The sequence below is a fragment of the Bombina bombina genome, chromosome 10, assembly GCF_027579735.1.
Source record: "Bombina bombina isolate aBomBom1 chromosome 10, aBomBom1.pri, whole genome shotgun sequence".
Classification (NCBI taxonomy): Eukaryota; Metazoa; Chordata; class Amphibia; order Anura; family Bombinatoridae; genus Bombina; species Bombina bombina.
Genome location: NC_069508.1, coordinates 1,618,703 through 1,635,451, shown reverse-complemented (window position 1 = coordinate 1,635,451; position 16,749 = coordinate 1,618,703). Strand labels below are relative to the sequence as shown.

Below are 16,749 nucleotides of genomic sequence, written 5' to 3'. Positions count from 1 at the left end.
TTCTTAGAGGTCCCAGTGCACGCCGATGCTTTTCCGATACCCAAGAGGGTGGCGGACATAGTGACTAAGGAGTGGGAGAAGCCAGGTATACCTTTTTGTTCCCCCTCCTATAGTTAAGAAAATGTTCCCCATTGTCGACCCCAGAAGGGACGCATGGCAAACGGTCCCTAAGGTAGAGGGGGCAGTTTCAACGTTGGCCAAGCGCACAACTATCCCTATTGAGGACAGTTGTGCTTTCAAAGATCCTATGGATAAAAAATTGGAAGGATTGCTTAAAAAGATATTTGTTCAGCAAGGTTTCCTTCTTCAACCGATTTCGTGCATTATTCCTGTCACCACAGCGGCGTCTTTTTGGTTCGAGGAACTAGAAAATTCGCTCCAAAAGGAGACTCCATATGATGAAGTCATGGACAGAATTCACGCACTAAAGTTGGCTAATTCCTTTATTTTGGATGCCGCTTTTCAATTGGCAAAATTAGCAGCGAAAAATTCAGGTTTTGCAATAGTGGCGCGCAGGGCGCTTTGGCTAAAATCTTGGTCGGCGGATGTGTCGTCCAAAACAAAATTGCTTAATATTCCTTTCAAAGGTAAGACCCTTTTCGGGCCAGAATTGAAGGAGATTATCTCAGACATCACTGGGGGAAAGGGCCATGCCCTCCCACATGATAGGCCTTTCAAGGCTAAAAACAAATCTAATTTTCGTTCCTTTCGCAATTTCAGGAACGGACCGGCACCAAATTCTACAGCCTCTAGACAAGAGGGTAACGCTCCCCAGCCTAAACCAGCATGGAAACCATTGCAAGGCTGGAACAAGGGTAAACAGGCCAAGAAGCCTGCTGCTGCTACCAAGACAGCATGAAGGGGTAGCCCCCGATCCGGGACCGGATCTAGTAGGGGGCAGACTTTCTCTCTTTGCTCAGGCTTGGGCAAGAGATGTTCCGGATCCCTGGGCACTAGAAATAGTCTCTCAGGGGTATCTTCTAGAGTTCAAGAAACTCCCTCCAAGGGGAAGGTTCCACATGTCTCGCTTATCTTCAGACCAGATAAAGAGACAGGCATTCTTGCATTGCGTAGGAGACCTATTAAAAATGGGAGTGATACACTCAGTTCCAACAGCGGAACAAGGTCTGGGTTTTTACTCAAACCTGTTTGTAGTTCCCAAAAAAGAGGGAACTTTCAGGCCAATTCTGGATTTAAAAATCCTAAACAAATTCCTCAGAGTTCCATCATTAAAAATGGAAACCATTCGGACGATCTTACCAACAATCCAGGAGGGTCAATATATGACTACCGTTGACTTAAAGGATGTGTACCTGCATATTCCTATCCACAAAGATCACCATCAGTTCCTAAGGTTCGCCTTTCTGGACAAACATTACCAGTTTGTGGCTCTTCCATTCGGTTTAGCCACTGCTCCCAGAATTTTCACAAAGGTACTAGGGTCCCTTCTAGCGGTTCTAAGGCCGAGGGGCATTTCTGTAGCACCTTACCTAGACGACATTCTAATCCAAGCGTCGTCCCTTTCCAAAGCAAAGGCTCATACAGACATTGTTTTAGCCTTTCTCAGGTCTCACGGGTGGAAGGTGAACATAGAAAAGAGTTCCCTGTCCCCATCCACAAGGGTTCCTTTTCTAGGAACAATAATAGATTCTGTAGAAATGAAGATTTTTCTGACAGAGGTCAAAGTTAAAGCTTCTAAACGCTTGTCAAGTTCTTCAATCTATTCCTCAGCCTTCCATAGCTCAGTGCATGGAGGTAATAGGATTAATGGTTGCAGCAATGGACGTGGTTCCTTTTGCTCGAATTCATCTAAGACCATTACAACTGTGCATGCTCAAACAATGGAATGGGGATTATGCAGACTTGTCTCCCCAGATCCAAGTAGACCAGTTAACCAGAGACTCGCTCCGCTGGTGGTTGACTCAAGATCACCTGTCTCAGGGAATGAGTTTCCGCAGGCCAGAGTGGGTCATTGTCACGACCGACGCCAGTCTCTTAGGCTGGGGCGCGGTCTGGGACTCCCTGAGAGCTCAGGGTCTATGGTCTCGGGAAGAGTCTCTTCTCCCGATAAACATTCTGGAACTGAGAGCGATATTCAATGCGCTCCTGGCTTGGCCTCAACTAGCGAAGGCCAGATTCATAAGATTTCAGTCGGACAACATGACGACTGTAGCGTACATCAATCATCAGGGGGGAACAAAGAGTTCCTTGGCGATGAGAGAGGTATCCAAGATCATCAAATGGGCGGAGGATCACTCCTGCCACCTATCTGCAATTCACATCCCAGGAGTAGACAACTGGGAGGCGGATTATTTGAGTCGTCAGACTTTCCATCCGGGGGAGTGGGAACTTCACCCGGAGGTCTTTGCCCAGTTAACTCGACTATGGGGCATTCCAGACATGGATCTGATGGTGTCCAGTCAGAACTCCAAGGTTCCTCGCTACGGGTCCAGATCCAGGGATCCCAAGGCGACACTAGTGGATGCATTGGTGGCGCCTTGGTCGTTCAACCTAGCTTATGTGTTTCCACCGTTCCCTCTCCTTCCCAGGCTTGTAGCCAGGATCAAACAGGAGAAGGCCTCTGTGATTCTGATAGCTCCTGCGTGGCCACGCAGGACTTGGTATGCAGACCTGGTGAATATGTCATCGGCTCCACCATGGAAGCTACCTTTGAGACAGGATCTTCTAGTACAAGGTCCATTCGAACATCCAAATCTAGTCTCTCTGCAACTGACTGCTTGGAAATTGAACGCTTTATTTTATCTAAGCGTGGGTTTTCAGATTCAGTTATAGATACTCTGGTCCAAGTCAGAAAGCCTGTGACTAGGAAAATTTACCATAAGATATGGAAAACATATATCTGTTGGTGCGAATCCAAGGGATTCTCTTGGAGTAAAATTAAAATTCCTAGGATACTTTCCTTTCTCCAAGAGGGTTTGGATAAAGGGTTGTCAGCGAGTTCTCTTAAAGGACAGATATCTGCTCTGTCTGTTTTGTTGCACAAACGTCTGGCAGCAGTGCCAGATGTACAGGCGTTTGTACAGGCCTTAGTCAGAATCAAGCCTGTCTACAGACCCATGACTCCTCCATGGAGTCTAAACTTAGTTCTTTCAGTTCTTCAAGGGGTTCCGTTTGAACCTTTACTTCCATAGATATTAAGTTACTATCTTGGAAAGTTCTGTTTTTGGTTGCTATTTCTTCTGCTAGAAGAGTTTCTGAATTGTCTGCTTTGCAATGTACTTCACCCTATCTGGTATTCCATACAGATAAGGTTGTTTTGCGTACCAAACCTGGTTTTCTTCCAAAAGTGGTTTCCAACAGGAATATTAACCAGGAAATAGTTGTTCCTTCTCTGTGTCCGAATCCAGTTTCAAAGAAGGAACGTTTGTTACACAACTTAGATGTGGTCCGTGCTTTAAAATTCTATTTAGAACCAACAAAGGATTTCAGACAGACATCATCCTTGTTTGTCGTTTATTCTGGTAAGAGGAGAGGGCAGAAAGCTACTGCTACCTCTTTCCTTTTGGCTGAAAAGCATCATCCGATTGGCTTATGAGACTACCGGACGGCAGCCTCCTGAACGAATTACAGCTCACTCTACTAGAGCTGTGGCTTCCACATGGGCCTTCAAGAACGAGGCTTCTGTTGATCAGATCTGTAAGGCAGCGACTTGGTCTTCTCTGCATACTTTTGCCAAATTTTACAAATTCGATACTTATGCTTCTTCGGAGGCTATTTTTGGGAGAAAGGTTTTGCAAGCCGTGGTGCCTTCCGTTTAGGTAACCTGACTTGTTCCCTCCCTTCATCCGTGTCCTAAAGCTTTGGTATTGGTTCCCACAAGTAAGGATGAAGCCGTGGACCGGACACACCAATGTAGGAGAAAACAGAATTTATGTTTACCTGATAAATTTCTTTCTCCTACGGTGTGTCCGGTACACGGCTTTTGCTGTGTGCTCCCTTTGCCATTTCCTGTAGGGGAAGAGAATATTCCCACAAGTAAGGATGAAGCCGTGGACCAGACACACCATAGGAGAAAGAAATTTATCAGGTAAACATAAATTCTGTTTTCACCAGTGGAGATTTAGTCACAAGCCAAAGGGTTGCATGGACTTGTCCTTTGCCTCTGCCTGTTTGTTCGTCAATATACTCCTGTTCCAGTTCCTCTGCTGTTATGTTGCATCACTGGTCTAGGCTTCGTACTGGTTTCCTCCAGTAGCAGAGTGCCTTTGGGTAATTACTGTATTTTTATTTACTTGAGTGTGTGTGTGTATATCAGGGCTACAAATATTATCTAAAGGGATATATATATATATATCTATATCCATGAAAGAGCAAGGATATGATATTCCACTAGGGCTAAAGGGACCCCATTAGTGCTTAGACTATTACTTCTCAGAGGGTAAACGGGACAGAGAGATTGGAGAGTGAAAGTGAGTCTGGAGAAAAAGATAGTGTTAAAGAGTGGAGAAAACCCCCAACATAATTTATGTAAGAACTTACCTGATAAATTAATTTCATGGTGGCGAGAGTCCACAAGGTTGTTACTGATGGGATATACATTCCTACCAGGAGCAGGCACATTTTCCCAAACCTCAAATGCCTATAAAATACACCTCCCACCTCACTCATACCTCTTTTTAACGTATAGCCATGTTAGGTATAAAAGGAGTAAAAGCATAAAAGAGGAATAGGATAAATAATGTGCTTTATACGAAAAATCATAACCCCAAAAATATGGGTTGGCCTCGTAGACTCTCGCCACCATGAACGAAACAAATTTATCAGGTACGTTCTTACATAAATTGTTGTTTTCTTTCATGTAATTGGCAAGCGTCCATGAGCTAGTGACGTATGGGATATACATTCCTACTAGGAGGGGGCAAAGTTTCCCAAACCTCAAATGCCTTAAAATACACCCCTCACCACACCCACAATTCAGTTTTACAAACTTTGCCTCCCTATGGAGGTGGTGAAGTAAGTTTGTGCTTGATTTTTATGATTTCTTCTATGAACTGTCTAAACAGTTTCAGTATAGGAATCATGTTTGGGAAGTTTATTTATTTAAACTTTTTTCTTACCTGGGGTTCAGTCTTTTTCTAATTAGACTTGTTTCTCAAAAAACTTTCGCGGGCAAATCTAGGCTTGCAAGGAAGCAAAATGCTTTTTATTGCGTCATTCTTGGGGCAAAGTTGCTGATGGCGCAAACTTCGTCATCTCCTGCGTCTGACGCTAGTTGTTTGGGCGCGAAATCGCGTTTGTTATAACACAAGTTGTCATTTTCTGGTGTTGGTTTTGCACCAACATTTTTTAACTTCCTTTTGCCTAATGCGTCATTCTTGGCGCCAAAATTTAGTTATTTTACCCATCTCCCTCTATTGCTCTCTTTTTTTCATGAATTTTGAAAGCTGTTATGCCTGCTTTTTTATTTTATTTTTTGTTTAAAAAAAAAAATAAAAAAATACTATCTTTGGTTTTTCTATTTACTGAAACTGTTACATTGTGGAAATTGAATGTTTTGCCTAATGTTGTTTTTCTATTTCTGATACATTTTGCGAGATGTCTCATTCTGATCCTGACTCTGATGTTACTGTAGAAACTATGATGCCTTAGAACACAATTCTACAAAGCTAAGTGTGTTCTTTTCATTATTAAGCTGTTATTTCTTCAGCTCAATTATGTGGCATTTATTTATCATGTTTTATGCTAGTAATGTTTCTACATGTACAATGACATTTACTGTTTTTACTTATTCAGTTCATGTACTTAATTTCATCTGCAAACATCACGTTATTGCTTTTATCATAAAAGGTTATGACTGCTATTGTGCCTTTAAGTAAACTTACCAGGTCTGTTCAAAATTGTTAAGATTTAATTAATTTTGTTCTGACCAACAGCATACTTGTTTATTCTACTGATGAAGGTTTCTTTAGCTCAAAGGATCCTGTATCAGACAGTTTGTTAAAAATTCTCCTTATTTCTCATTTGAACATTTTTTGTTCTTTAAGGACATTTTGTTATTTATAGCTTTTAGGAGCCTAGTCCTCCTATTAACTACGTTATTAATCCCTTTCAAATCTGGATTTTAAGATTTTTGCTCTTGAGATCTTCTCCTATTCAATATACTATCTGTATTATATTCTAGAGTCTAGAGAATGGTTATCCTGATTCCCTCTTGGGACTGTACTACTATTTCTATGGAACTTGGTACTTATTTTCAGGATTCTTTAGAATTTGAATATAACCTTAGTAGAGCATATTCACATACTGTTTTTATATTTTAGCTCAGCTTTATCTGTGGCTGACATTACTGTTTTCTCAACCTTTGAACAGTTAGCATAAGCAGTTTCAGATTCTCAAGTATATAACTGTTTATTTACTTTAGATGTATTCATTTAATTATGTTTACTATATCTTTTATTATTATTTCAAATATATTGTAATATCTCTAGCTTGTTAGGATAATAATTTGTTTGATTTCTATTATCGCCACTGTTTCTGGAGGTTTAGAGTTGGTTTTTTTTTTTTTTTTTCTGCCCTACTTTTAGTCTGGTAATGTAGATCAGTTGGTGAATGTCCTGACTACAAGCGGCAGGATTAATACAGCCCATTGGCCCTTTGAGGTCAATTTATTGTGTACCATGTATTTGGGTAATAACTGTTTTTATCAGCTGCTTACTTGGTTAACTCGGAGTGTAAGCACTGAAAAAGCTTTTTTTTTTTTTTTTTTTTTTTTAAATCTTTCTGGGAGAAAAAACGCTATATAATTACTAGTTATTAGACTGCATGAAGATGCAGTTCTCAAACCAGTCCTTCTGGTGGGGGGCAGATTAAATTGTTTTTGGATGAATTCAGTCCAAAATCTAAATTATTCTTAGGGTTTGAATATATTTTTAGTATGAGACCTTCTATGGGAAGATTCTTTCTTAGTACACTCTGAATTATTTTTAGGAGTGATTTCTTTCATGTGATTAGCAAGAGTCCATGAGGTAGTGACGTATGGGATATACATTCCTACCAGGAGGGGCAAAGTTTCCCAAACCTCAAAATGCCTACAAATACACCCCTCACCACACCCACAATTCAGTTTTACAAACTTTGCCTCCGATGGAGGTGGTGAAGTAAGTTTGTGCTAGATTCTACGTTGATATGCGCTCCGCAGCAAGTTGGAGCCCGGTTTTCCTCTCAGAGTGCAGTGAATGTCAGAGGGATGTGAGGAGAGTATTGCCTATTTGAATGCAGTGATCTCCTTCTACGGGGTCTATTTCATAGGTTCTCTGTTATCGGTCGTAGAGATTCATCTCTTACCTCCCTTTTCAGATCGACGATATACTCTTATATATACCATTACCTCTGCTGATTCTCGTTTCAGTACTGGTTTGGCTTTCTACAAACATGTAGATGAGTGTCCTGGGGTAAGTAAATCTTATTTTCTGTGACACTCTAAGCTATGGTTGGGCACTTTTTTTATAAAGTTCTAAATATATGTATTCAAACATTTATTTGCCTTGACTCAGAATGTTCAACTTTCCTTATTTTTCAGACAGTCAGTTTCATATTTGGGATAATGCATTTGATTTAATCATTTTTTCTTACCTTGAAAAAATTTGACTCTTTTTCCCTGTGGGCTGTTAGGCTCGCGGGGGCTGAAAATGCTTCATTTTATTGCGTCATTCTTGGCGCTGACTTTTTTGGCGCAAAAATTCTTTTCCGTTTCCGGCGTCATACGTGTCGCCGGAAGTTGCGTCATTTTTTGACGTTATTTTGCGCCAAAAATGTCGACGTTCCAGATGTGGCGTCATTTTTTGGCGCCAAAAAGCATTTAGGCGCCAAATAATGTGGGCGTCTTATTTGGCGCTAAAAAATATGGGCGTCGCTTTTGTCTCCACATTATTTAAGTCTCATTTTTCATTTGCTTCTGGTTGCTAGAAGCTTGTTCTTTGGCATTTTTTCCCATTCCTGAAACTGTCATTTAAGGATTTTGATCAATTTTGCTTTATATGTTGTTTTTTCTCTTACATATTGCAAGATGTCTCACGTTGCATCTGAGTCAGAAGATACTACAGGAAAATCGCTGTCAAGTGCTGGAACTACCAAAGCTAAGTGTATTTGCTGTAAACTTTTGGTAGCTATTCCTCCAGCTGTTGTTTGTATTGATTGTCATGACAAACTTGTTAATGCAGATAATATTTCCTTTAGTAAAGTACCATTGCCTGTTGCAGTTCCTTCAACATCTAAGGTGCAGAATGTTCCTGATAACATAAGAGATTTTGTTTCTGAATCCATAAAGAAGGCTATGTCTGTTATTTCTCCTTCTAGTAAACGTAAAAAATCTTTTAAAACTTCTCTCCCTACAGATGAATTTTTAAATGAACATCATCATTCTGATTCTGATGACTCTTCTGGTTCTTCTCAGAGGTTGATGCTGATAAATCTTCATATTTATTCAAAATGGAATTTATTCGTTCTTTACTTAAAGAAGTACTAATTGCTTTAGAAATAGAGGATTCTGGTCCTCTTGATACTAATTCTAAACGTTTGGATAAGGTATTTAAATCTCCTGTGGTTATTCCAGAAGTTTTTCCTGTTCCTAATGCTATTTCTGCAGTAATTTCCAGAGAATGGGATAAATTGGGTAATTCATTTACTCCTTCTAAACGTTTTAAGCAATTATATCCTGTGCCGTCTGACAGATTAGAATTTTGGGACAAAATCCCTAAAGTTGATGGGGCTATTTCTACCCTTGCTAAACGTACTACTATTCCTACGTCAGATGGTACTTCGTTTAAGGATCCTTTAGATAGGAAAATTTGAATCCTTTCTAAGAAAAGCTTATCTGTGTTCAGGTAATCTTCTTAGACCTGCTTTATCTTTGGCTGATGTTGCTGCAGCTTCAACTTTTTGGTTGGAAACTTTAGCGCAACAAGTAACACATCATGATTCTCATGATATTATTATTCTTTAGCATGCTAATAATTTTATCTGTGATGCCATCTTTGATATTATCAGAGTTGATGTCAGGTTTATGTCTCTAGCTATTTTAGCTAGAAGAGCTTTATGGCTTAAGACTTGGAATGCTGATATGGCTTCTAAATCAACTCTACTTTCCATTTCTTTCCAGGGTAACAAATTATTTGGTTCTCAGTTGGATTCTATTATTTCAACTGTTACTGGTGGGAAAGGAACTTTTTTACCACAGGATAAAAAATCTAAGGGTAAAAACAGAGCTAATAATCGTTTTCGTTCCAACAAAGAACAAAAGTCTGATCCTTCATCCTCAGGAGCAGTTTCAGTTTGGAAACCATCTCCAATCTGGAATAAATCCAAGCCAGCTAGAAAGGCAAAGCCTGCTTCTAAGTCCACATGAAGGTGCGGCCCTCATTCCAGCTCAGCTGGTAGGGGGCAGGTTACGTTTTTTCAAAGAAATTTGGATCAATTCTGTTCACAATCTTTGGATTCAGAACATTGTTTCAGAAGGGTACAGAATTGGTTTCAAGATGAGACCTCCTGCAAAGAGATTTTTTCTTTCCCGTGTCCCAGTAAAAGCTCAAGCATTTCTGAATTGTGTTTCAGATCTAGAGTTGACTGGAGTAATTATGCCAGTTCCAGTTCAGGAACAGGGGATGGGGTTTTATTCAAATCTCTTCATTGTACCAAAGAAGGAGAATTCCTTCAGACCAGTTCTGGTTCTAAAAATATTGAATCGTTATGTAAGGATACCAACGTTCAAGATGGTAACTGTAAGGACTATCTTGCCTTTTGTTCAGCAAGGGAATTATATGTCCACAATAGATTTACAGGATGCATATCTGCATATTCCGATTCATCCAGATCATTATCGGTTCCTGAGATTCTCTTTTCTGGACAAGCATTACCAGTTTGTGGCTCTGCCGTTTGGCCTAGCTACAGCTCCAAGAATTTTTACAAAGGTTCTCGGTGCCCTTCTGTCTGTAATCAGAGAACAGGGTATTGTGGTATTTCCTTATTTGGACGATATCTTGGTACTTGCTCAGTCTTTACATTTAGCAGAATTTCATACGAATCGACTTGTGTTGTTTCTTCAAGATCATGGTTGGAGGATCAATTTACCAAAAAGTTCATTGATTCCTCAGACAAGGGTAACCTTTCTGGGTTTCCAGATAGATTCAGTGTCCATGACTCTGTCTTTAACAGACAAGAGACGTCTAAAACTGATTGCAGCTTGTCGAAACCTTCAGTAACAATCATTCCCTTCGGTAGCCTTATGCATGGAAATTCTAGGTCTTATGACTGCTGCATCGGACGCGATCCCCTTTGCTCGTTTTCACATGCGACCTCTTCAGCTTTGTATGCTGAATCAATGGTGCAAGGATTACACAAAGATATCTCAATTAATATCTTTAAAACCGATTGTTCGACACTCTCTAACGTGGTGGACAGATCACCATCGTTTAATTCAGGGGGCTTCTTTTGTGCTTCCGACCTGGACTGTAATTTCAACAGATGCAAGTCTCACAGGTTGGGGAGCTGTGTGGGGATCTCTGACGGCACAAGGAGTTTGGGAATCTCAGGAGGTGAGATTACCGATCAATATTTTGGAACACCGTGCAATTTTCAGAGCTCTTCAGTTTTGGCCTCTTCTGAAGAGAGAATCGTTCATTTGTTTTCAGACAGACAATGTCACAACTGTGGCATACATCAATCATCAAGGAGGAACTCACAGTCCTCTGGCTATGAAAGAAGTATCTCGAATTTTGGTTTGGGCGGAATCCAGCTCCTGTCTAATCTCTGCGGTTCATATCCCAGGTATAGACAATTGGGAAGCGGATTATCTCAGTCGCCAAACGTTGCATCCGGGCGAATGGTCTCTTCACCCAGAGGTATTTCTTCAGATCGTTCAAATGTGGGAACTTCCAGAAATAGATTTGATGGCGTCCCATCTAAACAAGAAACTTCCCAGGTATCTGTCCAGATCCCGGGATCCTCAGGCGGAGGCAGTGGATGCATTATCACTTCCTTGGAAGTATCATCCTGCCTATATCTTTCCGCCTCTAGTTCTTCTTCCAAGAGTAATCTCCAAGATTCTGAAGGAATGCTCGTTTGTTCTGCTGGTAGCTCCGGCATGGCCTCACAGGTTTTGGTATGCGGATCTTGTCCGGATGGCCTCTTGCCAACCGTGGACTCTTCCGTTAAGACCAGACCTTCTGTCACAAGGTCCTTTTTTCCATCAGGATCTGAAATCCTTAAATTTAAAGGTATGGAGATTGAACGCTTGATTCTTGGTCAAAGAGGTTTCTCTGACTCTGTGATTAATACTATGTTACAGGCTCGTAAATCTGTATCTAGAGAGATATATTATAGAGTCTGGAAGACTTATATTTCTTGGTGTATTTCTCATCATTTTTCTTGGCATTCTTTTAGAATTCCGAGAATTTTACAGTTTCTTCAGGATGGTTTAGATAAAGGTTTGTCCGCAAGTTCCTTGAAAGGACAAATCTCTGCTCTTTCTGTTCTTTTTCACAGAAAGATTGCTATTCTTCCTGATATTCATTGTTTTGTACAAGCTTTGGTTCGTATAAAACCTGTCATTAAGTCAATTTCTCCTCCTTGGAGTTTGAATTTGGTTCTGGGGGCTCTTCAAGCTCCTCCGTTTGAACCTATGCATTCATTGGACATTAAATTACTTTCTTGGAAAGTTTTGTTCCTTTTGGCCATCTCTTCTGCCAGAAGAGTTTCTGAATTATCTGCTCTTTCTTGTGAGTCTCCTTTTCTGATTTTTCATCAGGATAAGGCGGTGTTGCGAACTTCTTTTGAATTTTTACCTAAAGTTGTGAATTCCAACAACATTAGTAGAGAAATTGTGGTTCCTTCATTATGTCCTAATCCTAAGAATTCTAAGGAGAAATCGTTGCATTCTTTGGATGTTGTTAGAGCTTTGAAATATTATGTTGAAGCTACTAAATCTTTCCGAAAGACTTCTAGTCTATTTGTTATCTTTTCCGGTTCTAGAAAAGGCCAGAAAGCTTCTGCCATTTCTTTGGCATCTTGGTTGAAATCTTTAATTCATCTTGCCTATGTTGAGTCGGGTAAAACTCCGCCTCAGAGAATTACAGCTCATTCTACTAGGTCAGTTTCTACTTCCTGGGCGTTTAGGAATGAAGCTTCGGTTGCTCAGATTTGCAAAGCAGCAACTTGGTCCTCTTTACATACTTTTACTAAATTCTACCATTTTGATGTATTTTCTTCTTCTGAAGCAGTTTTTGGTAGAAAAGTACTTCAGGCAGCGGTTTCAGTTTGAATCTTCTGCTTATGTTTTTCATTAAACTTTATTTTGGGTGTGGATTATTTTCAGCAGGAATTGGCTGTCTTTATTTTATCCCTCCCTCTCTAGTGACTCTTGTGTGGAAAGATCCACATCTTGGGTAATCATTATCCCATACGTCACTAGCTCATGGACTCTTGCTAATTACATGAAAGAAAACATAATTTATGTAAGAACTTACCTGATAAATTCATTTCTTTCATATTAGCAAGAGTCCATGAGGCCCGCCCTTTTTTTGTGGTGGTTATGATTTTGTATAAAGCACAATTATTCCAATTCCTTATTTTATATGCTTTCGCACTTTTTTATCACCCCACTTCTTGGCTATTCGTTAAACTGAATTGTGGGTGTGGTGAGGGGTGTATTTGTAGGCATTTTGAGGTTTGGGAAACTTTGCACCTCCTGGTAGGAATGTATATCCCATACGTCACTAGCTCATGGACTCTTGCTAATATGAAAGAAATGAATTTATCAGGTAAGTTCTTACATAAATTATGTTTTTTACCAGTTCTTTAGCAGGAACAGGAATTGGGGTTTCTATTCAATTCTATTCTTTGTCCCAAAGAAGAAAGGTTGATTCAGTCCAATCTTGGATCTTAAGACTTATAAACGCCAACTTGAAAGTTGAGACTCTAACAAAAAACAATATAAGGACTATTATGCCTTTTTGTTCAGCGAGGTCATTTCATGTCCACTCTATTTTACAGGATGTTGTTATTATTATTATTATTATTATTATTATTATTATTATTATTATTATTATTATTATCGGTTATTTGTAGAGCGCCAACAGATTCCGCAGCGCTATAAACAAAGGGGGAGTACACAAAACAATTATAGGGTAGAGGGCCCTGCCAATAGTTGAACTGTTGTAGTCAGCTCTTAAGAAGGTGATCTACTAACAGCTGGACTATTTGGCTTACATGCTAAGAGGGTTCAGGAAATTGCAGTGGAGGAGAGGAACTGGTATTAGGAAAGGTTAGCGTAGGTTGTATGCGTCCCTGAACAGTAGAGTCTTTAGGGAGCACTTGAAGCTTTTAAAACTAGAAGAGTCTTGTGGAGCGAGGCAGAGAGTTCCATAAGATGGGAGCCAGTCTGGAGAAGTCCTGATATGTTTATCCTCATATTTTATTCAGACCACTTGTGGTTTCTGAGATTCTTTTTAGATAAGCTTTACCAATTTGTCGCTTTTTCATTTGGTTTAGCAACAGCTTTATGAATCTTTTCAAAGGTTCTGGGTGCCCTTCTTTCTGTTATAAGACAGTAGGGTATTGTGGTGTTTCCTTATTTGGATGGTATCTTGGTATAAGCTTAATCAATTTTTTTTTTTTTTTTTTTTTTAAATTGGAATCTCATGAATCAACTAGTTTTGTTTATTCAAGATATGGTTAGAGGATTTAATTTACCTAAGAGTTTTGTGATTCCTCAGACAAGGGTCACCTCTTTTGGGTTTCTAGATGGATTCGGTGTTCATGACTTTGTCTTTATCGGACAAGAGTCAATTGTAATTGGCGTTAGCCACTGAAAGGAATGTTCTAGACTTTAAGTTAGACAGGCTATGTGCATGGAAGTTTTAGGTCTCATAACTGCAGCATTGGGTGTGGTTCCCTTTGCTCGTTTTTCATCTGAGACCTCTTTTGCTTTGCATACTGAATCAATGGTGCAGGGATTGTTTTCACATATCAGTTGATTTTCTTAAATCCCAACACTCAACTCTATCATCTTTTTATTCAGGGGGCCTCCTTTTGTTCGTCCTTCCTGGACTGTATTCTTAATGGATGCAAGTCTTACAGGTTGGGGAGCTGCCTGATGGTCTCTGACAGCACAAGGGGTTTGGAAACTTCAAGAGGCTAGGTTTCAAATCGATATTTTTGAACTCTGTGCTATTTTCACAGCTCTTTCAGGCTTGGCCTCTTTTTTTTTTTAGGACAGAACTTTTCATTTTGCTTTCAGACAGACAATATCACAACTGTGGCATATGTCAATCATCAAATAGGGACTCGCAGTTCCTTAGCAAGTAAGTATCATCTTGAATACGTTCTTGGGTGGAATTCAACTCCTGTCTAATTTCTATGACTTTCTCAGGTTAAGTCATTTGGGAGGTGGATTATCTCAGCCATCAGTCTTTACATCCTGGAGAGTGGTATCTCTCTATACAGATGTGTTCTCTCAATTTCCCAGGTACCTTTTCAGGTTCAGGGATCCTCAGGCGGAAATGGTGGATGCATTAGCAGTGTTTTGGTTTTGCCTCTGTTTTCGGCCTCTGTTTTTTTCTTCCAAAGGTGATCTCCAAGATCATATTGGAACAGTCTCATGTGTTTCTGATAGCATCAGCATGGCCTCACAGGTTTGGTATGTGGATCTTGTTCAGATGTTCAGTTGCCATCCTTGGCCACTTTCTCTTTGGTTAGCGCTCTTGTTTTAGGGGCTATTTTTCCATCAGGATTTCAAATTACTAATTTGAAGGTATGGAAATTGTTTAGTTATAGAGGTTTCTCTGACTCGGTTGTTTTCACTATGTTGCAGGCTTATAAGTCTGTTTCAAGGAACATGTATTATTAGGTTTGGAAAATCTATATTTGATGGTGTTCGCATAAATTCTCTTGGCATTCTTTTAGAATTCTTAGAATTTTACAGTTTCATCAGGATGGTTTGGATAAAGGTTTGTCTGCAAGTACTTTGAAGGCACAAATCTCTGCTCTTTCTGTTTTATTTCATAGAAAGATTGCTAATCTTCCTGACATTCACTGTTTTGTTCAGGCTTTGGTTCATATCAAGCTTGTTATTAAATCAATGTGTCCTCCTTGGAGTTTTAATTTGGTTTTAAAGGCTTTGCAGGCGCCTCCGTTTGAGCCTATGCATTCTTTGGATATTAAACTACTTTCTTGAAAAGTATTGTTCCTTTTGGCTATCTCTTCAGCTAGAAGAGTTTCTGAATTGTCTGCTCTCTTGTGAGTCTCCTTTTCTGATTTTCCATCAGGATAAAGCTGTTTTACTGACTTAGTTTACATTTCTTCCTAAGGTTGTGAATTCTAACAACATTAGCAGGGAAATTTTTGTTCCTTCTTTGTGTCCTAATCCTAAGAATACTCCTTGAAGGATTTTGACATTCTTTGGTTGTTGTAAGAGTTTTGAAATATTATGTGGAAGCTACTAAATATTTCAGGAAGACTAATAGTCTATTTGTTGTTTTTTCTGGTCTTAGGAAAGGTCAGAAAGCCTCTGACATTTCTTTGGCATCTTGGGTAAAGCTTTTGATTCACAAGGCTTATGTGGAGGCGGGGCAGTCTTCACCACAGAGAATTACAGCTCATTCTACTAGATCAGTCGCCACTTCTTGGGCTTTTAAGAATGAAGCTTCGGTTGATCAGATTTGCAAAGCAGCAACTTGGTCTTCTTTGCATACATTTACTAATTTTTACCATTTTGATGTATTTGCTTCTTCTGAAGCAGTCTTTGGTAGAAAAGTTCTTCAGGCAGCTGTTTCAATTTGATTCTTCTGCTTATGATTTTTTTTTTTTTTTTCTTGAAAATGTATAAAACTTATTTTTTTTTGTATGGATTACTTTTTTTTTCAGCAAAAAAAAAACTTTATTTTATCCCTCCCTCTCTAGTGACTCTTCTGTGGACTCCCACATCTTGGGTATTTCTATCCCATACGTCACTAGCTCATGGACTCTTGCCAATTACATGAAAGAAAACATAATTTATGTATTATCTTTCATATTGACAAGAGTCCATGAGACCCACCCTTTTTTTGTGGTGGTTATTTTTTTGTATAAAAGCAATTATATTTCCAGTTCATCTTTTTGTATGCTTTTTGACTCCTTATTTTATCACCTCACTTCTTGGCTATTCGTTAAACTGAGTTGTGGGTGTGGTGGGAGGTGTATTTATAGGCATTTGAGGTTTGGGAAACTTTGCCCCTTCCTGGTAGGAATGTATATCCCATACGTCACTAGCTCATGGACTCTTGCCAATATGAAAGAAATGAATTTATCAGGTAAGTTCTTACATACATTTTTTTTTTCTTTTTTTTTTTTTCCATATAGGTGGCGAGAGTCTACAAGCTCTTTACTGATGGGCTATAATACCAAAGATGTGGAAGTCCGCGAGTAACCATAAAGGGAGGGATAAAATGAAAAACAGCTATTTTCGCTGAGAAATTAAATCCAAAAAATAAGTTTCTTTAAAATTTAAAAAACTTAAATTATAGGCACTAGAATCAAACTGAGACCGCTGCCTGAAGAACCTTTCTCTCAAAAGCTGCAGGAAAAACATAAAAATGGTAACATTTAGTAAATGTATGCAAAGAAGACCAAGTGGCTGCTTTGCAGATTTGATCAACTGAAAACCCAATATGTGGCATCTGATCTTGTAGAATGAGCTGTAATTCACTGAGGCGGAGACTGCCCCGCCTCCATATAAGCTTTGTGAATCAGAAGTTTCAA

At 39.4% G+C, this 16,749-nt stretch overlaps 1 protein-coding gene across 1 annotated transcript in view; it reads left to right on the top strand.

Moving 5' to 3' along the window:
• The window catches only part of LOC128641174 (kinetochore protein Nuf2-B-like), a 42,974-nt gene extending 26,557 nt beyond the window's left edge, over positions 1–16,417 (top strand). Inside the window, exon 5 of the mRNA XM_053693742.1 lies at positions 16,351–16,417. Coding sequence (XP_053549717.1) covers positions 16,351–16,417 — 67 coding nt within the window. The remainder of the gene's footprint in view (positions 1–16,350) is intronic.
• The last annotated feature ends 332 nt before the right edge of the window (positions 16,418–16,749 follow it).